The 25,978-nt window shown below is 32.8% G+C and overlaps 6 protein-coding genes across 20 annotated transcripts in view; 3 read left to right on the forward strand and 3 right to left on the reverse strand.

Moving 5' to 3' along the window:
* Positions 1-20: 20 nt before the first annotated feature.
* On the reverse strand, positions 21-4,287 carry LOC116846480 (F-box only protein 42). 7 transcript variants are annotated; one of them, XM_032820348.1, is made up of 10 exons: positions 4,126-4,287; positions 3,535-3,726; positions 3,051-3,201; positions 2,693-2,966; positions 2,150-2,493; positions 1,836-1,993; positions 1,610-1,752; positions 1,230-1,369; positions 934-1,067; positions 21-802 (listed from the first exon to the last, which is right to left on the reverse strand). In XM_032820348.1, exons 4-10 carry the CDS (start codon positions 2,814-2,816, stop codon positions 226-228), a joined length of 1,620 nt encoding a protein of 539 aa, XP_032676239.1. In that variant the 5' UTR covers positions 2,817-2,966; positions 3,051-3,201; positions 3,535-3,726; positions 4,126-4,287; the 3' UTR covers positions 21-225. The 7 variants fall into 7 exon arrangements, with proteins under 7 accessions (XP_032676239.1, XP_032676236.1, XP_032676234.1 ...); XM_032820345.1 differs by having other exon boundaries at positions 226-802; positions 4,188-4,283; XM_032820343.1 differs by lacking the exon at positions 4,126-4,287 and adding an exon at positions 4,039-4,054 and having other exon boundaries at positions 226-802.
* Positions 4,288-5,364: 1,077 nt separating this feature from the next.
* LOC116846481 (protein O-glucosyltransferase 2-like) lies at positions 5,365-8,016 on the forward strand. Of its 2 annotated transcripts, XM_032820351.1 has the most exons (8): positions 5,365-5,530; positions 5,603-5,744; positions 5,992-6,203; positions 6,266-6,477; positions 6,557-6,801; positions 6,890-7,127; positions 7,368-7,667; positions 7,740-8,016. In XM_032820351.1, exons 2-8 carry the CDS (start codon positions 5,611-5,613, stop codon positions 7,857-7,859), a joined length of 1,461 nt encoding a protein of 486 aa, XP_032676242.1. In that variant the 5' UTR covers positions 5,365-5,530; positions 5,603-5,610; the 3' UTR covers positions 7,860-8,016. The 2 variants fall into 2 exon arrangements, with proteins under 2 accessions (XP_032676242.1, XP_032676241.1); XM_032820350.1 differs by having other exon boundaries at positions 5,365-5,744.
* Positions 7,605-13,954, reverse strand: LOC116846479 (basic salivary proline-rich protein 1). Of its 2 annotated transcripts, XM_032820341.1 has the most exons (7): positions 13,491-13,954; positions 13,277-13,353; positions 13,063-13,144; positions 12,743-12,953; positions 11,350-12,554; positions 9,745-9,955; positions 7,605-8,793 (listed from the first exon to the last, which is right to left on the reverse strand). In XM_032820341.1, the coding sequence occupies exons 1-6, from the start codon at positions 13,548-13,550 to the stop codon at positions 9,746-9,748; spliced, it is 1,845 nt and encodes a 614-aa protein (XP_032676232.1). In that variant the 5' UTR covers positions 13,551-13,954; the 3' UTR covers positions 7,605-8,793; position 9,745. The 2 variants fall into 2 exon arrangements, with proteins under 2 accessions (XP_032676232.1, XP_032676231.1); XM_032820340.1 differs by having other exon boundaries at positions 7,605-9,955.
* A 2,059-nt stretch (positions 13,955-16,013) lies between these two features.
* LOC116846540 (copper chaperone for superoxide dismutase) lies at positions 16,014-17,796 on the forward strand. Its single transcript, XM_032820493.1, has 6 exons — positions 16,014-16,370; positions 16,466-16,664; positions 16,789-16,978; positions 17,043-17,109; positions 17,175-17,356; positions 17,436-17,796. Exons 1-6 carry the CDS (start codon positions 16,356-16,358, stop codon positions 17,605-17,607), a joined length of 825 nt encoding a protein of 274 aa, XP_032676384.1. The 5' UTR covers positions 16,014-16,355; the 3' UTR covers positions 17,608-17,796.
* Positions 17,797-19,678: 1,882 nt separating this feature from the next.
* On the forward strand, positions 19,679-24,080 carry LOC116846490 (protein asteroid). 2 transcript variants are annotated; one of them, XM_032820388.1, is made up of 2 exons: positions 19,679-19,902; positions 20,030-24,080. In XM_032820388.1, exon 2 carries the CDS (start codon positions 20,088-20,090, stop codon positions 22,392-22,394), a length of 2,307 nt encoding a protein of 768 aa, XP_032676279.1. In that variant the 5' UTR covers positions 19,679-19,902; positions 20,030-20,087; the 3' UTR covers positions 22,395-24,080. The 2 variants fall into 2 exon arrangements, with proteins under 2 accessions (XP_032676279.1, XP_032676280.1); XM_032820389.1 differs by lacking the exon at positions 19,679-19,902 and having other exon boundaries at positions 20,339-20,488; positions 20,815-24,080.
* A 925-nt stretch (positions 24,081-25,005) lies between these two features.
* Positions 25,006-25,978, reverse strand: part of LOC116846488 (oxysterol-binding protein-related protein 8) — a 14,403-nt gene continuing 13,430 nt past the window's right edge. For 5 of the 6 annotated variants that reach the window (XM_032820382.1, XM_032820381.1, XM_032820384.1 and 2 more), the window contains one exon: positions 25,006-25,829. The gene's annotated coding sequence lies outside the window, so the exon portion shown is untranslated. The remainder of the gene's footprint in view (positions 25,830-25,978) is intronic. The other variant, XM_032820383.1, reaches the window with a different exon arrangement.

A 25,978-nucleotide genomic window follows, 5' to 3' on the forward strand; every position in this document is an offset into this window, starting at 1 on the left:
TTAAATATATAACTCAAATATTTCATAATGTAAGTTTATTATAATATTTTATTATAATTAACGTACGTTTTTATATCAATTTGAATTAACGCGGTTTTAACGTTGATACAAAACTTATATGATAAGACAGTTATTCACTTTTCATAACACTTCGATGTGAAAAGAGATACAAAAGATAATAATTTACTATAAACAAAATGTTAATATTTTGATAATTAATGCATATTAAATATCATACCGAGGTGGACTTATAAAATGGAGATCATTATACACCTCGTCGTTTAGACTATTTCTATGTATTGTCATTTGTTGCCTACAAATACCACCAAAGACTATTAACTCTCCTTTTCCTGCTACAAGAGAGTATAGGATCCTTTCATCGGGACCCGAATAATTATCTTGCTTAAAGGGGATCCACGAAGCACTACAATCATCTAGAACTTTCGTAATATCTAATACGAATATAGATAATGTATTCTCGGTTTTTTTCGATGCTATCGCTTGTGCGTTTTTTTCAATGCTATCAATTTTTTTCGATATTTTTGTTTGTGGTCTCTTAATTTTTTCCTCCATTCTTCTTACCGATTCCAATCGACGTTCTCTAATCGTGTTTAAATTACTATGTGAACGTTGATCACGAAATGCGGCCATACTCAAAGAATTATCATTATACACTGATATCACTTTTGAGATATTGGGTGCATGTGATGAAGTGCATGCATTTTGCAAATGTGACCTAGAAAATGCTCCATGCCGTCCATTTACGTTTTCATCCCTATCTGGAGTGGATAAATTTCCCGACCTAGGAAAAATATCTGAATAATAATATTGCAAAAAATATTTCCATTAATATAATGATTATATGATTATATAACTCTTAATAATAACGATAAAAATGTCGCATAAGATTATGCGATACTTATAAATACCAACCTTCCATGTAAAGGACTTGACTCACTACGTGGTGAAGTGCTCCTTTGACAAGCAGTTTTTTTTAACGAGATACTCATATCATTCGGTTTGGTCTGACGTTTATTTTTACTGAGTACAATAACATAATTCCCCACCTATAATAAATAATAGCATTATGAGTATTCATCTAACATGTATAAATTTACAGCTCCAAAATTATTTATATTCAAGAAATTATAGTATGTAACTAAAATAATTTGCATTCAAATTTAAAGTATTTTTATTTGAAGAAAATATTTTTTTTTTTAATATATTACCTTACAAGCTTGATCACACCAGATACGCGTTGGTGCCCATTCTGTATGACGCATAGTAACTTTCTTCCACATCCAGATTGCTCCTTCCATTTTCAACAACCAGGCATCATTCATAGGAGTGTTTGGTCCTGTGCAACCTCCTGACAACATTTAGTTAAGCATTTAACTATCTCAATATTTATAAATAAAAATCAATTTCATTATCTTTTAAAAGTGTGCAAAATCCTCTTACACACATACATAAGAGAAAAGACTTTTTTTCTGAAATTTAAATTACAAAGTAAACTAAGAAGAATAGTATTTGTTCCAATGTTAAAAAATTTTGTGATCAATTGGGAATTTTGTTAAATCAATTTTGTGATCAATTGGGAATGTCTTACCGAGAATGAGAAGATGTTTTTCTCCGAGTTCAATCTGAGATTGTCCATAACGTGGTTCTGGAAATACATTTCCTAACGTGATATTAATATTTCGTTTATACCAACGATACGAATCCAGATTAAAACACCACACGTCGTTGGAACTGGTACAAAATAATATAAACAATGTTGAAAGAAATATATGAATAATGTATCAATATATATTAGTAATTTTATAGAAATATACCTCTCTCCATCACAAACACCACCAAAAACAACCATTGTATTTCCATGTATTGATGCAGAATGTGCAGACATTGGTGGTGGAGTTAGCAATGTATCTATAGCAGTCCACTTATTTGATTCTATAGAGTATATATGTAATTCATTAAATAATCTCCTTTGCTGTAAATATATAAAAATAAGTAAAATTTAAATTTGTTTTATGTGTTTAACTTTAATAAAAATTCCTTAAATAATAATGTAAATTCAATAATAAATAATATTTTAAGTATAATTGCATCAACTAAAAGGATTTTGTTTTTTTTATTGAATATTTACCTGATGTAAAGGATATGGCACTGGATAGGACCAACCACCAAACAAAATAAAGTTCTTCTGATAATAAAGCATAGTTGCACATGCTTTAGGCGATGGATAGCTACCCATAGTGATTGGTCTCATCCAAGTTCTTGTATCTAGATCTAATTGCCACAAATCATTGAATGTTGTCCAAGTAGATGTGCAGCCACCAAACACGTACATAGAGTTGTCGTATATACATGCTGAATGTGAATGTCTCTTGCCAATTGTAGGTGGTCCATGTATAGATGGCAATGAATACCATAATAAGGATCCAACAGCTACAGATCTTTGAAAATGAGCTTCATTGCGTGCTATTACAACTGTTAACAAAATATACTTAAGTCAGTATCAGTAGTGAAAAATCTATTTTGTACTAATGTACAATATATATCTATTTCTCTGTTACATTATATATGCATATCTATTTCTTTCTTACTAAATGTATATGCACATATAATAAAATATACATATACATATATATATAAACATATAGAATAAAAAGAGGGAAAGTAAGCATACCTTCTGTGGTACGTCGCCACCTTTTGCATACAAACTTGCAAGATTCAAGGGTTTTGTAAGGTGGTACTAAGCTTAAAATATACTCCAACAATTCGTCGGGTAAATCGTCGATTTTGCACTGCATTATGTGTTAAGTAGGAATCACAAAAAAGTTTATACTTTGTGTATTTTGTTATGTTTTAAGCAAGTCAAATATATATTGGCTTATTATTTATACAAAATTACATTCTGGCAATAAAGTCCTTTCCATCTCAGACAAAAACAAAGTCCTTTCCTAAAAATCAATAATACAAACACAACATTACAAACACACCACTGCTTTGTATCTGCTACTAGTTGAAAAATATATATAACATACGGCACAGTTTGTTAAGGACCGATTTTTCTAAATAAATTAATTAACAATTAAGTCATGTTTTTTTTGTTTTTTTCTTTGAAATTAAACAACATATAATTTTTCTTCTATGACCTGGAATTTCTACTCCTCTCTCTTTCTTTGGCCAGTCTTACTGAAATGTAAATATAAAAGTATTCAAAGTCAAATATATATTTATTTTCTTAGTGACTCTAAAAGCAAATATGTTTGTGTTATAAGAAAAAGCAATGTCTACGATATCACAGGTAAGACTGATATAAAGGCTGATTTTCAGCTCATCGGAATTCTTAACATGTTTTGCAATGAAAAAAATAGATATTGTTCTGATTGAGGAGAAACTTCCATAATCACAGAACCATTTATTTTTGTCGGATAAATACTTTTAGTAGGAACATAACGAGTTCTCAGCCTCGCGACGAAACAAAATACTCTTATTATTAGTAATGTTATTGCTGATCTCTCTTACTCAATAATGGCTTTAGACGCCTGATAAGACAAATTCCTCAACGCCATTGATCGGTGTTTGGAAAATGAAATTTTAACCTCGATTAAACCGGAGCTTACGTTACTACTGATGTAAACCAATCTCTTTCTTACGACTCTTTCTCTCTCATCTTATGACTCTAGGCTCCTGATAAGACATTCTAACAGCATTAATCTATATTTTGGAAAAAGTTATAGTTATTACAGCCTTTAGAAATAATCTAAAATATATTTTAAAAAATCAGGGCGAAGCCTCCCCCGATTTGTCAAATATAACCTTCTAAAAAAAAAAAAGAAAAATACATCTCGCATAGTGCATTAAGCATGTTGTTTTTGTGTGATTCATACATCCTAGGGGTCTTGTTAATCTTTTCAGTATCTATTTTAGTAGACTCATATATATATCTAGTAAGGCGAAGATTTAGTAGAACATTCTCTTCGTCTTACTAAATAAATGAATCTACAATATATTAAAAATCGTAAATACCGAAAAAAGATTGCCCCTACGCAAAGTTTGGGATTAAATCTGCAATAAAATGTATAGATTTTAGTGATAATTTAATGTAACACATACCTTGCGCAGGGGCCTTTGCTAATATTTTCAGAATCTTGTATCTTAGTATATATTAAACTCACATCAATTTAGTAAGGCGAAAGAGAGATTGTAGTTTAATATACTTAAAATTGTACAACAGTGCAGCTACAAAGAACAGACTAGATATTACTGCGCATACTCATATGTCAATCAGGGTTGTTGATGATTTTTCACCATTTTGGAGATTTTTAAGATCTTTTGGTGATTGGTGAATAACTTTCTTTATTTGGTGATAAAAATGGAAATATTACCCGAGTATTTCCACATATTATTTTATTCTTATGGCTCCTGCACACAGGACGCGGTAATGCTTGCCGCGCGGCGGAAGTTCGCGCGACAGCCAATCAATATGCTGCTTTCCGTAATAACCTTCTAGCTCTTACGGAAAAACAACATATTGATTGGCTGTTGCACGGACTTCCGTCGCGCGGCAAGCATTACCGCGCCCTGTGTACAGGAGCCATTATTGTTCATCGAATATTAAACAAGGATAAGATGATACATAAAGACACTTGATATAATACATAAGGGTGATATTTTCGACGGAGCGTCCCGATTGACCACTGTACGATTGGACACAACCAACTGATGAAAAAAATTACTAGGTCGAACCAATCATTACAATCTGTGTCTAATCGTATCGTGGTCAATCGGGTCCCACCTTTTTCGACGCAGTCAAAGCAATTTCGCAATTATAAGATTCTTTAATATGATTGATCTTGTTTCTACTTCCTCATTGGATCTAAATATTGGTATAAACTAATCATATTAAAGAATCTCACTATGCACTGTTGCGTTAGTTTGTTGAATGTAGTCTATCTATTAAATATAAGAACGAATTATAAACAAGTTTAGTGTACACTCACTACGCACTAGAGCATTCAATCGAATTTGCCATTAGTAACAATTTACAATACTCTAAAACTAATTACAAAATAAGTTTTCCCTTCTCTCTCTCTCTCTCTCTCTCTCTCTCTCTCTCTCTCTCTCTCTCTCTCTATTTACGAGTATGTTTCTATATTTTCATGAATGTTTAAATATATTATATTAATTTTGTTTATATTTATGTTTAAATATGCTTATTAAAACATCAAAAATCATTAAAATTGTTTTTTTATTCGAATTTATATACATTTATAAAATCTAGTGAAAAAGTTGTAATTTGGTGATTTTTGAAGCAGAAATCTGGTAAATAAATGTTTAGAGCCGCGGCAACACTGATATCAGTGCATCGTCGACATGACAGGTTTCCTAACCTTGAATAGTGTGCAACTTTTACGATTAATATCTTGCTTCGCCGTGTAGAGTAACGATTTTGTTTTCTAGATTCGGTTTTTACACATCAAAATATACTATATTACTAAATTTTAGTAAAATCGATGAGGTTAGGCCTCTCTCTTTTTTTCACAATTACTGTAAATATTTTTAAAAATTATGCAACTAATAACATTCTTAGTGATATTAATGTATGTGGGAGCAAGGAATGTTGAAGTAGATCCATTGAAAACGATAATTTGGGGTCCAGGATTAAAACCAGCAGAAATTACAATGCGTGCAAGATACATCTTTTTACAACTCGCTGATCTACATGGAAAAAAGTTAGTCTAAATCAATTAATATTAATTTAATTTAATATATAAAAATATTTATAATAACAGTATTTAATAACATTTTTTACCAGATTATATAATAATTACTTTTTTTAAAGATATAAACAATTTTGTTGTGACAAATGATATTTTTCTAAAAAATAAATTATGAATATATATTATTTATACTTTAGAATAAATTACATAATTTATATAAATATATATAAATATATATTTGTATTATCATATATTTTAGTTTGACACAATCTCCTGGTGAAAATATAGTTAATGGGTTAGTACAAGGACAATCACTTGATGGTTCACCATGTCGCATTTGGACTCAACTTTTTGACTGTAAAGATGGGAGTTTTATATTACGCTACAAGGTTTTTAATACTTGCTTGAACATTAAGATTAAAGTAAAGATTAAAGGAAAAGAACTACCAATATCTCATTCAGAGATTAAAGGTATGTATCTTTTATAAAATGCAAAATCTGAAAGATCTTAAATGACAAAAATATCTTTTAAGGGCCTGTTTATGAAGAAGAATGCTACTGTCCAAATCTATCAATCTCTAATTGGTTAGACAATTATCGATGTCAAAGAAATTATACTCAAATGCATCATGATCTTGCTCAATTTCCAAATGTTGATTTTGATAAAATACGTCAAAGCATTATTAAGAAATATGACCAGCCGACCAGTGTCAGCATTTGTCATTACATACTGAAAACCAACAGAGTAATTATGTTATACCCATCAATATATATAATTCGTATTTACTTATAAATCTGAATTTGGACTAGAGAGAATAAATTAGATTTATAGGCAATGTTACGGCCAGTATGTTGGCTTTAAGATATTTATGGATGCTATATTGTTGTCTCTCGCGCGCAAAATACTATTGCCAGATATTGAATTCTTTGTGAATTTGGGCGACTGGCCGCTTGTCCCCAATAAAGGCCCGCTATATCCTGTTTTTTCATGGTGCGGCTCCGAAGATACGAGAGACATCGTTATGCCTACATATGATATCACACAATCATCTCTGGAGGCGATGGGAAGGTATAACATACATTGATAATATTAGGAAGAAATTGATAATGTTAGAAAAAAATGATCTTACCTGTAATATTATACGCTTATAAAACAGGGAAATGTTAGATACACTCTCTGTGCAAGGTAACACTGATTTGCCGTGGGAAAACAAGATCGAACAATTATTTTGGCGTGGACGCGATTCCAGAAGGGAACGTCTTGATTTAATAGATATCTCAAGAAAACATCCAGAACTCTTCAATGTCTCCATTGTTAACTTCTTCTTCTTTAAAGATGAAATAGATAAATATGGACCTGCACAAAGTTATGTGTCGTTTTTCAGCTTTTTCAAGGTAAATGTAAGAGTTAAATTCTTTTCAGAGAAATCAAATTCGGCACTATATTCTCATAGCTATAGTTATAAGATTATAAGATTAATCATATCAGTTGAATTCTCATCTCCTTTTAAATATATAAAGTACAAGAGTAAGTTCTAAGTTTTTACATTGTTAAGAAAAAAATGTAATGCAAGAATTGAGATGTAAATACATTGATGTGGTCTTATATCCGACTTGATATAATTTTTTTTATAGTATAAATATCAACTGAACATCGATGGTACAGTAGCAGCATATCGATTCCCGTATTTGCTCTCTGGAGATTCTTTAGTGTTCAAGCAAGAATCCAAATATTACGAATTTTTTTACAAAGATCTTACACCCGGATTACATTATGTGCCTGTAAAAAGTGATCTTTCGGATCTGACTGAAAAAATTCGATGGGCAAAGGAACACGACAAGGATGTATTGAAGATTGCTAAAACTGCCAGACAATTTGCGAGGGATAATTTATTACCACGTGATATATTGTGTTACTATACAATTTTATTTCATGTATGAGAAAGCCCTATTTTATATATTCTTCTCGGATATAATTCGCCAAATGATATAATCTTTACATTTCAGGAATGGAGTAAACGCTTAAGGAGTAAAGTTAAAGTACTGAGTAACATGGAAGAAGTACCACAACCTAGTCATTCCTGTCAATGTCATCTTAGCCATTTAAACCTCAGAGATGAATTGTAATTTAACACGTTTGTTTAACGTCTTTCTATAATTTACTACAGTGTAGTAGTACAGTGAAGATTTAACCGATCCATATCATTGTCATACGAGTATTACGTATCATAAATGTATAAAGATACATATTTCTTCACTAAGATTTTGTACCTATCACTAATGTCAAAAATAAAAAGGGGATATGAGTTCGAACTTGAAAAAAAAAAAAAAAAAAAAAAACAGGCAGTCTTCTAATATTTGATAAATCTTTTTTCTTTTTTTTTACGATGTGCTTGTACAACCTGTTTTCGCTATTTTTATATACCATTTAAGTTTTCATTTATTTAATCTAAAAACGTGTCGAGAGCTCGAACAAGATACATCATTTGTACAATTATCAACATCTCCTTTGAAAAATATTTATAGGATAAATATGTAACATGGAGAAATTTATATTCATATTCGTATTATATCGATTATGAAGTTAAATTTCATTACAATATGCAAATAAATCAAACATTCACGTTTGTGTTATCAACTTCAGTAGCATCATAGCATTATATGCTCTATTGTCATAGTGACAATAAACTTTGTAAATAGTTGAATACAGCGCTTATGAAAGTGGATTCAACACGAAACGGAATGGCAAATAAGAGCCTTACCACAATAATTAATGCGCAGATTTCATATATAAATAATATCCTCACCAATGATTTACAATATCAAATAACTAAGAACAAAGTTCAGAAAAATGGTATCCAGATACAATAATGTATACATACAATAATTAAACTGTTTTATAAACTTTGAGTCACAATCGATGGCGTTTGTATATGGTCTCCCATCGAACGTTATGTCCAGATGATAAACTGATGGTAAACTACGGAATAAATCTCTCATCGACGGATTCTTTGGATCAGTGAATAAATTGTGTAGCTTTCGTTGTTGTCCAAATAGCGATCTGTGAATTGGATTTTAATTATCCAACGGTGAAGTAACATTCGTAGAATTAGATCATAATTGGCACTTATAAGTGAATGTATAAACTCACCAACGGGAGACCGCGATCACAATAACTAATACGCTAAATTATAACACGTTGAGTGAATTTTTAACATAATGTCATGAATGTTTATATTTTGACGGTGATACGTGAGCGTGTATGTGTATGCAAAAAGTATATGATTTATATAACAATTCTACAATTTATATATTCAAACTTTAGCTATAAACTAAAAAAAATATTTATGTATTCGTAGTAAAAATAAAATTCGAAAATTAGCCTTTTTCTGTACGTGTAAATCATAAAATATGAAAAATTACAAGCATAATAATAAATCTGTGATAAATATGTATATTATGTGTATATAGATAACATAAGTCAGGTGAAAAATTTAGATAATAAATTATCTAGAAAAACATAATAAATTATCGATTTTTTATGTGTATATGTTTTTTACGCATTACGAGAGTTTTGTCGTAAGAGTTAAAAGCCATTCGAGATATTTGGCATACTCACTTCACCGAGGTCTAACAATACAGCTAGTGTAAGTAATATAAAAACAAACAATTTTTAAGTAGAGTCTATTAAACTAGTATATACGTATATAATGTAAAACACGATATTATGTATTACTACATATTAACACACTAAAATACGTATGTTAATATTAAAAACTGTCAAAAAAACTGTAAACACAATCCTATAAAGATTACAAAGTTTTTTTCATAGCAATTTCCAATAATTTGTATGATTTTCCATCTATAAACTTTTCATCAGGATTTTAGATAATTTATAAAAAATCAAGATAGTTTTTCTTTTTTTAAATAATTCTTTTCACAAAAAGACTAATGAAAAATTAGTGAATTATTTATATTAATACGAATAATGCAAGAATTTATATTAATATACTTTATTGTGTAGGTGGTTGATAACCATAACCACCATACTGATTGGGTGGAGGTGGTCCTTGTGGCCCAGGCGGGGGAGGCATATGTCCACCAGGTGGTCGTGGCGGATATTGTGGATATCCTTGTCCTGCTGGCGGTGGAGGATAACTTTGGGGAGGATACTGCGGATGTCCATAATGTTGACCTCCTTGTGGTGGATGAGGAGTATAAATCTACAATTCAGAATATATACTTCTCAATTATGGATGTATAAATACAAGATGGTGAAATTTCATGTTGATGTACTACTTAGTTACTTTCCCTCTCTTTCTCTCAATACATCTTATAAAATAAAGTTTTGTTGCAAACACAATATCTAAAATATTGAGTACATACATAAAAATAGTTTGTAGAGAAAGAATAAGTTATTTAACGAAAAATTGCTAATAAAATTGCATTGTACAGTGAGTTGCAAAATAGTTTAGACATAATAAAGTTGGGAACTTACCAAAGTGTGAAAATTGAAAATCATTACACTGTCTGACAAAATTTGATTTTTTTGTCTTTGAATTACGGAGTGTTATTTTCCGAAGATTTTTGGCCGCTGAATTCGAATCCGTTCGCAGAAAAATTCTATCACGTCACAATTTTTAGAAAAATAGCGTAAAAGGGGAAAAATGACGATTTCCAGGGTATTCATGACGTTATACCACCGACAGCAAATTTTTTCTCCAAATTTCGTTAATGCTATGCAAAAGTATCAACTTTTAGCTTTAAAATGCATTTTGTTTTGTTTCGCCATGATTGTTTGTTTTCGAGATTTAGTTAAAATTAAAAACACTGGTCGTGCGCGCTCAACATCAATATCACTGTACAATACCACTTTTATCATATGAGTAAATAGTCATTTTTGATGTTTTTTTGCCTGCTGAACACGAATTTGTTGTCCAAATCTGACCATCATGTCAAAATTATGAGAAAACAGGTAATATAAGTCAAAAATGACTAATAAGGCCGCAATAGCGTGATAATGTCATAGGTCACGCTTAGACGCGTGTTTTCGGTAAAGCGCCAGACAGTAACTTCCACGTTGGCTTTAAAAAATCGTACAAAAACGAACAGAAATGCATTTTGAAGCTGGAAGATAGCAATTTAAAATAGTGTAGTCAAAACTGGAAAAATAAATTTTCCTTGACCGCAATACCATTTAAAATATGGCCAAAATCGTCTTTTTTTAGCTTATGCTACTTCTATTTTCTCGGAAATGTGACGTAACAGGCAAATTCTGAGAACAGTATTGTATTCAGCGTAAAAAAATACATTGGAGATCATATCTCACAAGCCAAAGACAAAATCACTGTCTGACAGTGTTATTGACAGGCTTACTCAATAATTACATTATTAATTATTAGTATTGTTATTATTCAGTGTTCTTAATTATCCTATTAATTATATTATTATTGTCTAAGTCCATCGATAATACTTCCCAATTTTGACAGTTTGGTGAGCTCAACTTCATTGTGTTTAAACATTTTTGCAAGTCACTGTACAACATGCAACATTGTCATAAAACGATTAGTGAATCTGAATGCTGCTGAATTGAACAAAATATATGCACAAAAAATACCTGTGGCTGTCCTCCTGGTGTCGGCGGCACATACGTTTGCGTCGTGGTCGGTCCATATGCGGGTTGTTGTTGAGGGCCCGGAGGTGGAGCGGGACCTTGCGGCGGGCCGGATGGCGGTTGAAATCCACTTGGAGCCGAGGTCTGAGATGGTTGCTGTTGCGTCTGCGGAGCTGTTTGCGACTGTTGCTGAGATTGTTGTGGTGGTTGATGGGGCGGTTGATGTGAAGTTGGCTGATGAGATGTCTGATGAGATGGTTGATGAGGTGGCTGATGCGGGGGGTGCGGTGGTTGATGAGGTGATTGATGCGGCGGCGGGTGTGGTGGGTGCGACGTCGGATGAGGTGTTTGATGAACGGGGTAGCCAGAGGGAGCCGGTACTGGGGGAGCGTAACTTCCACCCTGCGACGTTGGTGGCGGGCCGCTACTTGGCGGATATGTCTGTGTCGAGGCAGACGGCGTGCTCGTCGGCTGACTGCTTTGGGCGTAAGTATTACCACCACTCGCAGAGGAAGTGCTAAATGGCGGAGATGTAGATGCGGGGCCATATTGCGTCGCGCCGGGACCTGGACTCGGTTGGCTAACATAGTTGGGCTGCGGGCCCGCATTTTGTTGAGAGCCGGGTTGAGGGGGTTGAGTCGCGCTGGTTGTCGGAGGCGGTGGATAATTTTGTGGTGGAACATTGTTCGCGTACGCCTGAGAGGAGGGAGGGGGATAACTTCCAGGTTGTCCAGCGGCGTACGCGTTTTGAGGTGGCGCTTGGGACGGAGGCTGTTGATAATTTGGTTGTGGACTAGGGCTGCCATACTGTCCCGGTTGTTGTTGTTGTTGACTACCTGATGAGAAATTTTGCTGTGAAGCATTAGACGGAGGATAGCCTTGTTGATTTGGCGGTGGTGGTCCGTATCCAGAAGGTGGCTGCGTCGTGCCCGGAGGTGGATAACCACCCGGTTGTGGGCCATAGCTATTCACGGTAGTCGGAGGACCATAATTTGGCTGCGTTGCTGCAGTATATCCTTGTTGTTGAGAAGTATTTGGTGGTCCGTACTGATTTGGCTGACCAGGTGTGTATGCAGATCCTTGTGGCCCTTGATAATTTGACCCAGGATTCTGATTGGTATATTGAGCAGGATATCCTTGTTGAGAAGGCTGCTGTGGATAACCTTGCGGACCTCTGTATTGCTGTGGACCAGGTGCAGCTGGAGGCCCTGTGAATATTAATAGATTACAATAGCAGATAGCATATATAAAGCACCAACTACTTACATGTTAAATATAATTTTACTTCAAATAAGAATAACATGCGGTTATCATTTGAACAAAATTAAATTTGAATTAGAATAGATGAATTAAAATTCTTTGATAGAGGATAACTTAAATTATGAATGTTACATACTGTTTATGGTAGGTCCTTGGCCAGGCATCACAGGCCCACGATAACCACCTTGTGCCATTGGTTGGCCTTGATTAAAGGTTGACATTGGCATAGGTGGCTGTGTATTTGGAGTTATCTCTCCTCCAGGGCCAGCTGTACCTCCTGGACCACTTGGAAGCCCTTGAGGATTCATCATGCCATGCTGAGGACCATTGGGAATAGGTTGAGGTGGCTTAAAACAAGAAGAATCAATTAGAAATTCTATAATTGTTTATAAGATTTTAATATATCCTATCTTTCTCATATTAATTTTATTATATATATTAAACAATATCACTTACAGGTAATAAAGCTTGAATATTTTGGTTTGCATCTGCAATAGTTGCTAGATATACCAAGTTACGATGTAACATCTGTTGATATCTGAAAATTAAATGTAACATATTAAATATAATAAATTTTTCCCTAATATCAATCTTCTCTGCATTTTATATATCTTAGTGTATATTAAAAAAATAAAAACTATACTCTTTAATATAAATACTAGTTGCTTACTGTATACATTCCTGTGCCTTGCCCTTATTCTGATACTCCTGTATTGTTTGTATAAGTTGGCTATTTTCATCGAGCATCTAAAGAAATATATAAACACATACAGACAATCGCAAAACTCAAAATTGCAAATGCATACTTCACATAAATATATTTTAATTATCAGAAACACATAAAATATTATCGTTCTTTTGGAAAGTTACCGCAGTTTCCTTACCTTTTGTATTTGAGCAGTATTTGGAGGTGGCCTGCCGCGTTGTGCAAAGGTCACAGACATTTTTGGAAGCAAATCACAAGTTGTTTTGTCAATGAAACGCCGATAAACGAAAAGCACCACTTATACGTCGCTATCGCGAAGAATTATCCGAAAATGCTTCAAAAAATGCTACGTCCATTTTCGTCGTATTTTCGCAACATGTTCTTGCAACGTCGATTATCCAGAAGAAGTACGCAAGACTTATTCGCGCGGGACTAACGAGGATCACCGCAGTCTCAAACTTGCAGACTACGTTATCTAACCATAAACTAGTTACCGTACAGCTCGTACAGCTCGTATTTTTGATAATATAACTGACGCGTGCGACAATTATCAGCAATTACTTTACGAAGTGTACAGTTTCGCAAATGAGGGATGGTATCAGACCGTTTCCGAAATAAAAGGCTTGGGAAGGCAGCGTCACTGACGACGAATGTCCGAACTGACCAGTTTTCTGTCTAATGGAGGATTTACATTGCATCCAAAATTTATACGGTATCCAATAGGAAAATCAGATTTCTAGAACTTTAGGGGCGCCGCACACGAATTGACATAACAGTAACGTAAAATGTACCGTAAAAATGGACCAATTACAATCGAGTATTCACAAAAATGGCGACCTTACGGTCGACGATATTCAAAGTGATTGGTCAATTCTTACGGTACGTCTTACGTTACTGTTATCTCAATTGTGTGCGGCGCCCCTAAAGCCCATTCTACAATTGCGTAAGCGTAGTCGTGTCGTAAGAGTCAACCAATCCGAATGTTTTATTTACTGATTGCTTTATTCTGATTGGTGTCGTAATCACATACAACCACTTACAACCACGTTCACGCAATTGTAGAATGGGCTTAAGGCTTGATCTACAATGTAAAAGGCACGTTCAGCAGATAAAAATGCTCAGTGAGCACTCGATGTTTATTGGTTTATTCTGTTGGTCCCCTAGACCAATTACGTTTACGAATCACTCAACAGTTGTACAACTGTTATGTCTGCTGAACAACTCAATGGCCGCGTAGAACAAGTGATCAGTAAGCGCTCAGTGAGCTCTTGCATCTGATTGGAGTATAGTTGGAGATCTAAAAGAATATGCCAAATCATATACAAGAGCTCTCTGAGCGCTTACTGATCACTTGTTCTACTGAACACGGCCAATGGCTGCATTCAGCAGACTCAACAGTTGCACAACAGTTGAGTAATTTGTCAATGGCCGCGTTCAGTAGAACAAGTGATCAGTAAGCGCTCAGGGAGCTCTTGTATATGATTTGGCATATTCTTTTAGATCTCCAACTATACTCCAATCAGATACAAGAGCTCACTGAGCGCTTACTGATCACTTGTTCTACTGAACGCGGCCAATGTAATTGGTCTAGATTTAGGGATCTAATAGCAAGAACCAATAATCGTTGATTGCTCACTGAGCGCTTTTTCTACTGAATGCGCCCATTGTGTTGTGCTGGAGTGCGTTCGGAAACGTCACTCTAGTCCTCTTTCTCTCTCTTTATCTCACTCTCGTATCTCTCTTACTCCAACACAGCGGGAGCACCTAGGTTATGTTTTCGAACGCACCCCTGCCAGCGTAAAGCGCTTTAGACCCAATTCCACAACCTATAGTTAAAGGAAGTCTACATTGGAAGTAAGCAGTAAGAAGTAGGAAGTAAGAGTAAGAAATTGATCAATCATAGTTGATTATTCTTCTCACATTCGACTGTAGTTGGTCAATTTCTTACTCTTATTTCCTACTTTTACTACTTACTTCCAATGTAGATGTCCCTTAAAGGGACGTCTACATTGGAAGTAAATAGACGTCCCTTTAACTTAACCGATTATTTCATTGAACTTGACCAATCGCATTTAGCGTTAAGAAAAGTTAATTAGAATTAATCAATCACTGTTGAGACTTAACCGGTAGTTAAAGTTAAACGGAGATTGTGGAACTGGACCCATATTCTTGAAATTTTTGCGTATACGTAATTTTCATTGCGCAGTAAAACTTAAAGCGTCTTCTACAATGGCAGTAGGAGTAGTAGTAAGAAATAAGCAGTAAGTAAATAGACCAATCACAATCGATTAGTTTTGAAACGTAAGAATGGAATTGGTCAATTTGCTTACTGCTTATTTCTTACTACTACTCCTACTGCCATTGTAGAAGACGCTTAAGGGATGTCTACATTGGAAGTAAGCAGTAAGAAGTAGGAAGTAAGAATAAGAAATTGACCAATCATAGTTGATTATTCTTCTCACATTCGACTGTAGTTGGTCAATTTCTTACTCTTACTTCTTACTTCTTGCTATTTACTTCCAATGTAGACGTCCCTGAAGGCGTTTTTTCGTTTCGTAACCACGGTAGCATTTGGTTGGTTAGTTTGGTCCACTTAACGCTCGCAACGCCGCGAGCGTCATTCTATCTTTGTTGCTCGAGGTGTTGCGAGCGTTAAGTGGACCAAATCAACAAACCAAACGGTATCGTGGTTACGAAACGAAAAAATGCCTTTAGCGGTTTACCCTTTTCCAATATATTTACTAAGCTATCCAGCATATTGAAATTCTGTTGGAAAAAATAGTGATTTAGTAAACATGTTGGAAAAATATAAACTGCTGATGTCGTTCAGCAGAAAATTTTACACAGTAGCAAAGTTGATACCAGCGCAGCGGAAGACTCTTATTAAGCTACCTTTTTTGCTGAACGCAGCCATTATTGGTTGTCATCTGTGTGGGTATTATAACCTGCTAAATAAACAAAAATGCAAAGTTATTCTATAGAATACATAACCAGTATATGAAAATTTGCTCTGTCACGTTGATACAAATACTTGCTTACGCAAATGGCTTTAGCAAGAGTGAGTAATTATTGTTCATATTTGTTAATCCAGCAAAATAGGATATATATCTTGCTATTATTCCTACGAATTATATAATGACGTTATTTTGACAGATTGAGTTTGCTGTGCATATGACATGCCAGAAATGCGTTAACGCAATTCGCGAGAGTATAACAGATATGGAAGGTATTCAAAACATTGATATATCGTTAGAACATGGCACTGTCGTTGTTGAAACAAATCTACCTTATTCTGTCATACAAGAAAGAATTGAAAAAACTGGAAGGCAGGCAGTATTGAAAGGATATGGAGGTTTAAACATATTCCTTTATTGTGCTACTATATATAAAGATTGAATGTATAACTTCAGAACTTGAGCTATATGTAACATGACTATTTTTTACAGTTGTAATAGCATTAAATTTAATATTTGTAGATGAATTGAGCGCAGTGTCAATGTTAGGTGGAAATTCAGGATACAGTATAGATAATCTAGTGAAAGGAGTAATAAGGTTTGCACAAACTCCAAAGGGATGTGTTATAGATGGTACAGTTGATGGATTAGCCCCAGGTACACATGGTATACATATACATGAGTGTGGTGATATATCTAAAGGCTGTGACAGGTAAATCTGCTTACAAAGGTTTATTTCTAAGTCGACACTTTATGCAAATTTAATTATTATATAGTGTAGGTGAGCACTACAATCCAAATAATTCCTTACATGGAGATCCTGAGAATAAACTATCTGAAAGAGTAAGTTTCAAAAAACTTATTTATGTTTTATAATATTTTAATAATATTTCTGTTTGTGATTACAGCATGCTGGTGATCTTGGTAACATCTTAGCAGATTCTACAGGCAGAGCTACATTTCGGAAAATAGATAAATTTCTTGAAATACCTGATATCATTGGTAGATCTCTTGTTATCACTGAGAATTCAGATGATCTGGGAAAAGGTAACAATCCAGAGTCTAAGATAAATGGAAACAGTGGAAATAGGTATATCAAATGATTATTACCATGGTATAAAATTATATGTTTATTCTGATAGTTTTAATATCAAATTTTCTTGTATAAGGTTGGCTTGTGGTATTATAGCCAGATCGTCCGGATTGTTTCAAAATACAAAGAAGATTTGTGCATGCGATGGTCTCACAATATGGGATGAAAGAGATCAGGCTCTTGCACATACCAAGGGTATTATAAAAAATTATATAAACTCTCACGAGAAAATATGTACAGTAATCTGAATATTTTCATTGATAAAGATATATTTCATAGATATAGAAAAGCTATTCCTGGAAATTAATTACATCTTATATAAATGTAGATTTTTAATCTCAGAAATACTTTATTTTTATACTCACTTATTAATTTAATGCTTTGTAATATTAATATTTGTTTTTAAATACTTAAATTAGCCATGTAAAAGTTAAAACTTCCTAACAACTAATTTTGCAAATATTACAATTTATTTCGAAAGTAATTTATGGGATTTTTTTTCAGCAAATTTATAATTTATATGAGAAGACAATTGATTTAGAGGAAAAACATTCCATATTAAAACGCACCTGAACTAACAGTAATACAATGTGAATATACATAGACTTTTATGTTATTATAATTATAAATTTCTGTATAAATATATATCTAGTTAATACACTTTATATTTTTCTTATATATTTTATCATTATCCTATATTCCCCGCTTACGCTCATTCCGTTCCATGGGAATGTAGGGATTGAAAATGGGCGTTCAGCGGAAAAAGCGCTTAGTGAGCAAACACCCGGGAGCTGTCAAAAAATTGGTGTCGACCCCAGGGCTTATTTGTATTATTTGCACCGGATGAGGAGGGGCAACGGTGGAGACGGGCATATATGGACAGCAGGTCTTAGGGCTATCGCACACAAATTGACATAACTGCATATGCATAGCATAAGATCGTATGGACCAATGAGCATCGAATATTAAGCATCGAACACCAATATGGCGACTTAATACTCGATGCTCATTGGTACATATGGTCTTATGCTATGCATATGCAGTTATGTCAATTTGTGTGCGATAGCCCTTAAAGGATAGCAACCTTTGACTTTGAGAGACTGACAGCTGTACCATTTGGTACAGTAACATTGTTTCTCTCTGTAGTCGCCGTGCGCTCGGGATCGCGCCAGAGATGTCGCTTCCGAACGGCATCTCTGAGCGTTATCTAGGAAGAGGAAAGTGTCGTGAGCGTGGAGCGTCAGGTAGCTCAGTGGTTTAGAGCAGTTCGCCCGGCAAGCGAAAGACCCGGGTTCGAGTCTCGGCTAGCAAGACCGCGCTCTCGATATTTTTCTTTCTGGAACGAAAGAGATACGCAGATCTCGAACGCACAGCGTCTCGCCGCCACCTAATATGCCCTCCTCCTTCTATAGTTCCGCTCTCGTTCTGCGTTCTGCTATTCTGCTGCCTGTGTTTGTACCCAAACCTCTATCTTTCTTCCACATTTAATGAGCAGTAAAGATAGAATGCGCCTATTCTGTATTATTACAATCCAAATGCTCACCTATCCTATTGGCATATTCTTTTAGAACTCAAAATATATACCAATCAAATGTAAGAACTCACTGAGCGCTTAGTGAGTAGTGTAGTATTGAATGCACCCAATGGCTGCGTTTAGAATACAGCTGATTAGTGAGCGGTCAGTGATTACTGGTTCTTACTGTTAAATCCCTAAATCTAGACCAATTACATTGGGTGCGTTCAGGAGACACTACACAACGGTTGAGCAATTCGTCAATGTAATTGGTCTAAAGTTAGAGATCTAACAGTAAGGACCAATAATCACTGACCGCTCACTGATCAGCTGTTTTCTAAACGCAGCCATTGGGTGCATTCAATACTACACCGCTCACTAAGCGCTCAGTGAGTTCTTACATTTGATTGGTATATATTTTGAGATCTAAAAGAATATGCCAATAGGATAGGTGAGCATTTGGATTGTAATACAGAATAGGCGCATTCTATCTTTTTCTACTCATTAGATGCGGAAGAAAGATAGAGTTTGGGTATAAACACAGGTAGCAGAATAGCAGAACGCAGAACGAGAGCGGAACCAATCACGAGCGTTCCGTTGTTGTGCAACTGTTAAGTTCGCTGAACGCACCCAATGGGCGCGTTCAGCAGAAAAAGCGCTCAGTGAACAATCAGCGATTATTGGTTCTTACTGTTAGATCTCTAAATCTAGACCAATTACATTGACGAATTGTTCAACTGTTATACAACTGTTGAGTTCGCTGAACACACCCAATGACGCTTACAGCGTGTGAGCGCCCAAAGGAACGCAGCCAAAATCAAAAGAAGCCATTTTGTTGTGTTAGTACCAAGGAGAGCCTACGCGTGTATTCTTCATGAGAATTATATATTTACAAACAATAAAATTAAATAAAATGTATATAAAGAAGAATAAGGATTTCTTACATGCGTATCATTATAATTAATTGTACAAGAAAGATAGTAGAAATATATTACATCAAGAAATGCACATGAATGAAATACACATTGAGGTTAGAAAGATTCTGAATCATAAATAAGTATAAATTTCATACTGTCAGTAATAAAAGGAAGATAATTATACATAAAAAAGCAAAATACATTTTAAATATATTAAAAATATTGATTAATATTTTTCAGAAATTTTTAATTTGGATGAGTACAAATTGAATCAAATCTCAAAGGATCAATTTCAAGGATGGGAATTCCTGGTTTGACAACGTTTATCTCAAATTATTCTGACCGTTTTCTCGAAAATTATGAACTACATGATACTTACTTAGTAATTGATGGCAATAGCATAGCCTGTCAATTGTACAATTGGTATGCAAGCTGTAATTGCGCTTTTGGTGGTGATTATGATAAATATGCACAATGTGTATCAGAATTTTTTGACGAACTTTTAAAGTGCAATGTTACTCCATTGGTATTATTTGATGGAGGCAGTGAAGACAAGAAACTCAAGACAATTATAACTCGAACTAGAGAGAAGATTCGATTAGCATCATCTTACACACCAAGTTCTCAGCATAGAAACAAATTCTTTCCTTTATGTATAAAGGAAGTTTTCAAGGATATCATGAGAGGAAAAGGCATTAAGTATGTACAATGTATATTTGAAGCAGATAATACCATAGCTGCAATAGCACGTATTCTTAAGTGTCCTGTATTAAGTTATGATTCTGATTTCTATATTTATGGGTCGTTGTACATACCATTCAGTACATGGCGAAATTATGTGATTCGTAACTCAACTGGCAATGGTTACGTAAAACGTTGCAAGATTTATTATGTTGAAAAGCTTTTCCATTTTTATAACGGACTGAATCAATCTTTATTGCCATTAGCGGCAGTATTATTGGGAAATGATTATGTGAAGCAACATGTATTTAGAAACTTTTTCCGTCATTTGAAATTACCACCAGCAGGGAGGAGGAAATACAATGAACAACAACGACGTATTGATGCTACATTCGATTGGCTGCGAAGATATAGTTTAAATCAAGCTATAATAGGAATACTAAGCAGGTTACGTAAGCAAGAACGCAAACATGTGTTAAATATAATAGAGACAATAATAAACAGTTATCTTAATGCATCATTGAGTGTATTGACTATGCTAGGTGTGCCTGCAGAAAAATTCTCAAAAGCACACTTGCAAAGTGCATCCAAGACATACAAATTTGAAGGTGATATATACCAATTGATATATATTGAAGAGAAGACAAATGAAACAAACTTAAGTGAAGAAGAAGGGATAGATGAACAGGAAGCAACAAGAATACTTGAAGAAACAGAATTAGTTTCTAACGAATCGCTGGTTAACAATTTGCCTCCATGGTTTATTAACGAATTTAAGAAGGGCAGTTATCCAGCTTACTTCATTGATTTAATAATACGGAAATTGTATATTTTCCCTGCACAAGTTGAAGATTATTCTTACGCTTCATCTGCCATTGCAAGTTTGAAAATTATAAGTGTTATATACGGGCTGTTGATATCAGAAATAGACAAAGAGAAAACCTGCATGAAATATATGACAAGGGATGAAAATAAGAGAATAAAGCATTATTGTTTAGAATATAATGAGGATATGTTTGGATGTAAACTGCCTTCTTTGTCTAATTTGAGAGAGATACCTATTATTATCAGAACAGAAATTTTAAACACCACTTTAGGGGTCACTGGTGAAAATGTTATGAGTGAAATTCCACCAATGTGGATGTTATATATTGCAACCATCAAATATTGGATAGATCAACAACAGGAGCCTGCTAAGTTTAATTATCATATATACTCTTTATTATTTGCTTTGTTGTATAACATAATAGATTGTAAGATAGGTTTTTATAGAATTTTAAATATTTTTCAACAAAAATTCTACAAAATCGCGCAAAATATTCAGTCTGCAAGAAAAATGGGAAACTATAGGCCACAGTATTCAATGGATGTTACAATTTCAGATGCAATTTACGAAGTTAATGCAGATGATTGTTTGATCGCGGCTTCGTTTTTTGTATCTAATTTCGAAATGGACTATAAAGTATATTCGCAACCAAAAAAATTCAATGTTACAATTGTGCACGGTTTTGCGGAATTTCAAAATTGCTTGAGACATAGTATGCATTTAAATGCACTATTAGGATATCCATATGAACAAACTAAGATTGCAAACGTGTTCAATGGTACATTGTTGTACAATTTGTGTAGCAATTTTAAAAAACGCGACAATGTTGAAATTTACATAAATTCAGTTTTACATAATTCTCCAAGTCTACAGCGTCTGTTCAATATACTGTTGTTAAAATTCAAACCTTTATTTAGTATGTGCACAATGCAAACAAAAGTCAGCAAATATAAAAAGCAAAAGATAAAATGTGAAAGAAAGGAACAATCCACACAAGATCACGAAGAAGAGATTGCGAAAAAATGTGAAAGCACTAATGAACCATCCTTTCATGATGTAAATAATCCATTTACTGTACTTGGTGCTATGCAAGAATAAGGTTTTTATTGTACATACAATTGTATGTACATATGAAGTCGTGCATAATACATATATCTCAAGTTTATTTTATGTAAATGTATCTATTACAACTCTTGATCCAATATAATTTACGATTATAAAAAATCAACATCCGAGTTTCAAGTTTTACGGTTAGATTATATCTAAATCTTCGCTAGTATTAGATTCATCACTCTCAGAAAAATTTGTATAATCTTTTCGTTTTTTATGTATTGTTTGTTTATTTGATTGTTTGGTGTGAATCCTTTTTCTTGTGTTAACCAATCTATTCTAAACGAAGAAGCAGAGAAAGTACAAAGATTTTATTGTAAAGTATAAACATTTAAACATGAAAAAATTCATTATTTGTCTTACATTTTTATAAAGTTCCCAGAATGCAGTGATTGCTGTTTTAACGACATTTGCCTCTTGTCGTAAAGTCGGTATGTAGTATTGGTCTTCACCATGTTTAGCAAGTAGTCCAACGCAGACAGCATACTTCAATTTTTCCTGTAATTCCTGCTGGAAAATTAAGAAATCGCTTTCGACAGGATAATGTCTCTGTATGTATTGTCCTAAAGATTTTAACTCAACAAACAATTGATGCATTTGTAGCTCTTTTACAGCTGTACGTAACATCTGCGGTGTTATAGGAATCCTTTCCATCTGTGTATGAAATATAATTGAATTTTGTAGTAATATAATTACAACACGCATCATGACAGATTCATTTAATCTAACGTTTCTCATATGCTATTGCATAAATAAGCAAAATTCAATACAAGATAGAAATATTATATACACTTATTATGATTTATACTATGATCATAAGATTATATTTTTGTAAAAAAACTTTTTATCACTTCTTTAATGCATTAATTGCATTCTTTTAAAATTTGAAAGAATATGCAGAAATTAATGCATAGTTTTATAATAGTTCAACTTACGATATTCGGTGAATTGTATATGCTAATAACAGTGATTACATGTAATTTTGTGGTACATAATTTGACATGATTGCTAAACTAATTTCGATACAAATCGATAGTTCGAAGAGACGCTATAAATATATTTATATTATTGTTTCTACACTTTTATAAAAATTACGATTTGAAAATAAATTCACAAAACATAATGTTTCTGGATTTATCGTAATAAAAGTATTTAATTAGATAACAAAGATATTAAAAAAACTAAAAAAAAATATCGATAATGGTATTGAAATTCGCATGAACATCTTATTTATTTATTACAACGAAATTTTCCAATTACAGGGATATTCCTGTTATAGGCAAATACGATAAAATTAATCATATGCAATGTTTTAGAAATTAAATTAACTTAGTATATTTCACATGTATCTTAATGTAACAATTTTATATTGCATTTTACGTTACATAATATAGTATCCCACACAACACAACGTCTAAAATTGGGACATAAGACGTCTGAAAGACATTTTAAAGACATCTTTCAGACGTCGGAATGTAAGACGTCACTAAGATGTCTTTAAGACGTCTTCAAGATGTCTTATGTCCCGATTTTACGTTATGTTGTATGGGATCGTTATTAAATTTTCACAAAATATAGAGATAATAAATAAGGAATAAAAGTAAGAGAAACTGTTATTCATTTGTTAAATATATTATCTCGTTAATCAGAATAAAATATTTGTATACATATTTATATACTTCGTTCTAATTTTAAATTTCATTTAATAATTAAAATAGACATCTTATTTTTCATATTTTCTGAAAAATACTTATTGCATATAAAATGGTATATTTCCACAGAAATGTAAAGTAGATGATATAATAAAGTAGCAAATTTGAAAAAACTCTGTATTAATATTAATTGCATTCTTAAAATATAAAAAGAATAATTTTCTGACTATTATATCTTACTTTGATACTATTATATTTAATGTACGAAGTAAAAGTATTACACACACACACACACACACATACGCGCGCGCACGCACGCACACACGTACACACACACAATATTCTTAAAATTTCTGTCAAATTCTAAATTACAAAGATAAACAGTAATTTTCCTTGTAATTGTTGGTGCTAAGTCAACAGTTGCATACAAAGTTGTACACAAGTGACATATAAATATTTATGCATAATATAAAATATATAGATGTAATATATGAACTATTAAAACAGTATTACTCTGCGTATAATTTTGTGAATTCTTCAAAGCTTTTAAAAATTAGTTCATTCTGTTGGCTAAAATATATATGAAAATTTGTATACACTTATGATACAATTATTTGTTACATATATAATCGACAAAATTTGATAATATTTTAATACATATTAAGGAAAATTGTGTTCTTATATAATAGAATGGAATTTAATATATATATATATATATATATATGCATTATAAAATAAATAATGACAAGATAAAATTGCTTTTATCATATAATTAAAAAATACCAACAAGTTACGTTTTAAAATACCATATTAAAGAGTCAGTTATCATCCATATTTCTATATTTTTCGTTCATTTACTTTCTAAATTACTTATTTATAATTTTTTAACAATTAAAGAAATTTTTTCCAACACACGATCAGGGTAGCTACACGTATTATGGGACGTGTTAAACTATACTATATTTTATTGAATTTAAAATTTCCAAAAATTACATAAATTCGCTTACTGATAAAAAAACTGTTAATAATTGTCGAATGTAATGTTATACAGATCGCATAAATTCTTTTATATGTACAAATTCGGTACTATTGCGTGGTATTATTTGAATAACACATGAACGAGCTTAACAGTAAATATAATATATTGCAAGATCTCTTTCATATGCTTCTTATATATTATTGTTTAGCTAATTAAATATTTAATCAAATTTAATTAAATATTTAATTATTAAACATTTTTTATTAACATTGTTTCAATATAAGACATTCGATTTGTTCTATGCAATGCAAATATCCAGTATCAAAATAACCAAATCATATAAAGCATAAATGCGTCTTATAGAGTAGAATGTTATTATAAATTTGATATTGTGGAATAATTTCATATTGGAATACAGTCACGATTACACATACAGTATGGAACTAAATATAGCAGATTTACAATAAATTAGTTGGATTGAGGTTTTAACATTTTTACATTCGCATAGTTATATTACATTCTGATACTGATTGTAATAAAAATTAAATCAGTAATTTAAAATCTATATCTTCTCGTATATTATATAAGCTCTATATACATTATAAGCTCATATGGATTGTTAGTTCTGTAGTTGAAATCACATATTGCTGGAATTATAACAAAATACCATTGCACTGAATCTACATAGGACTCTTGATATTCTATTAATACTTTACTTCTGTATCGATGAATGTGTCAAATACAGGTTGTATGTGACTTGAAATAAAAATTATATTTTTCTCTGAAAATAAACTATTCCACTGTATAATTATGAAACAGTACCGACACCATGCAAGAATTTTAGGAAAAGTAACTGATATATACGTAAATATATATATATATATATATATATATATATATATATATATATATATATATATATATATATATATATATATATA

Source organism: Odontomachus brunneus, unplaced genomic scaffold (assembly GCF_010583005.1).
Source record: "Odontomachus brunneus isolate Ranch 3 - 2012 unplaced genomic scaffold, Obru_v1 Obru_scaffold_065, whole genome shotgun sequence".
In the NCBI taxonomy this organism is placed as follows: Eukaryota; Metazoa; Arthropoda; class Insecta; order Hymenoptera; family Formicidae; genus Odontomachus; species Odontomachus brunneus.

Coding starts and splice junctions, on each gene's coding strand:
- LOC116846480 (XM_032820348.1), bottom strand. CDS start 2,816: ATGCAGTGCAAAATCGACGATTTACCCGACGAATTGTTGGAGTATATT. Junction 1,753..1,835: donor GGTGTTTGTGATGGAGAGAG/GTATATTTCTAT, acceptor ATTTTGTACCAG/TTCCAACGACGTGTGGTGTT. Junction 1,370..1,609: donor AAAACATCTTCTCATTCTCG/GTAAGACATTCC, acceptor AAATGTTGTCAG/GAGGTTGCACAGGACCAAAC.
- LOC116846481 (XM_032820350.1), top strand. CDS start 5,581: ATGCAACTAATAACATTCTTAGTGATATTAATGTATGTGGGAGCAAGG. Junction 6,478..6,556: donor ACATACTGAAAACCAACAGA/GTAATTATGTTA, acceptor AGAATAAATTAG/ATTTATAGGCAATGTTACGG. Junction 6,802..6,889: donor TCTCTGGAGGCGATGGGAAG/GTATAACATACA, acceptor CTTATAAAACAG/GGAAATGTTAGATACACTCT.
- LOC116846479 (XM_032820341.1), bottom strand. CDS start 13,550: ATGTCTGTGACCTTTGCACAACGCGGCAGGCCACCTCCAAATACTGCT. Junction 13,354..13,490: donor ATACTGCTCAAATACAAAAG/GTAAGGAAACTG, acceptor ATATTTCTTTAG/ATGCTCGATGAAAATAGCCA. Junction 12,954..13,062: donor ATATTCAAGCTTTATTACCT/GTAAGTGATATT, acceptor TCTTGTTTTAAG/CCACCTCAACCTATTCCCAA.
- LOC116846540 (XM_032820493.1), top strand. Junction 17,110..17,174: donor AGAATAAACTATCTGAAAGA/GTAAGTTTCAAA, acceptor TTGTGATTACAG/CATGCTGGTGATCTTGGTAA. Junction 17,357..17,435: donor AATGGAAACAGTGGAAATAG/GTATATCAAATG, acceptor TTCTTGTATAAG/GTTGGCTTGTGGTATTATAG.
- LOC116846490 (XM_032820388.1), top strand. CDS start 20,088: ATGGGAATTCCTGGTTTGACAACGTTTATCTCAAATTATTCTGACCGT.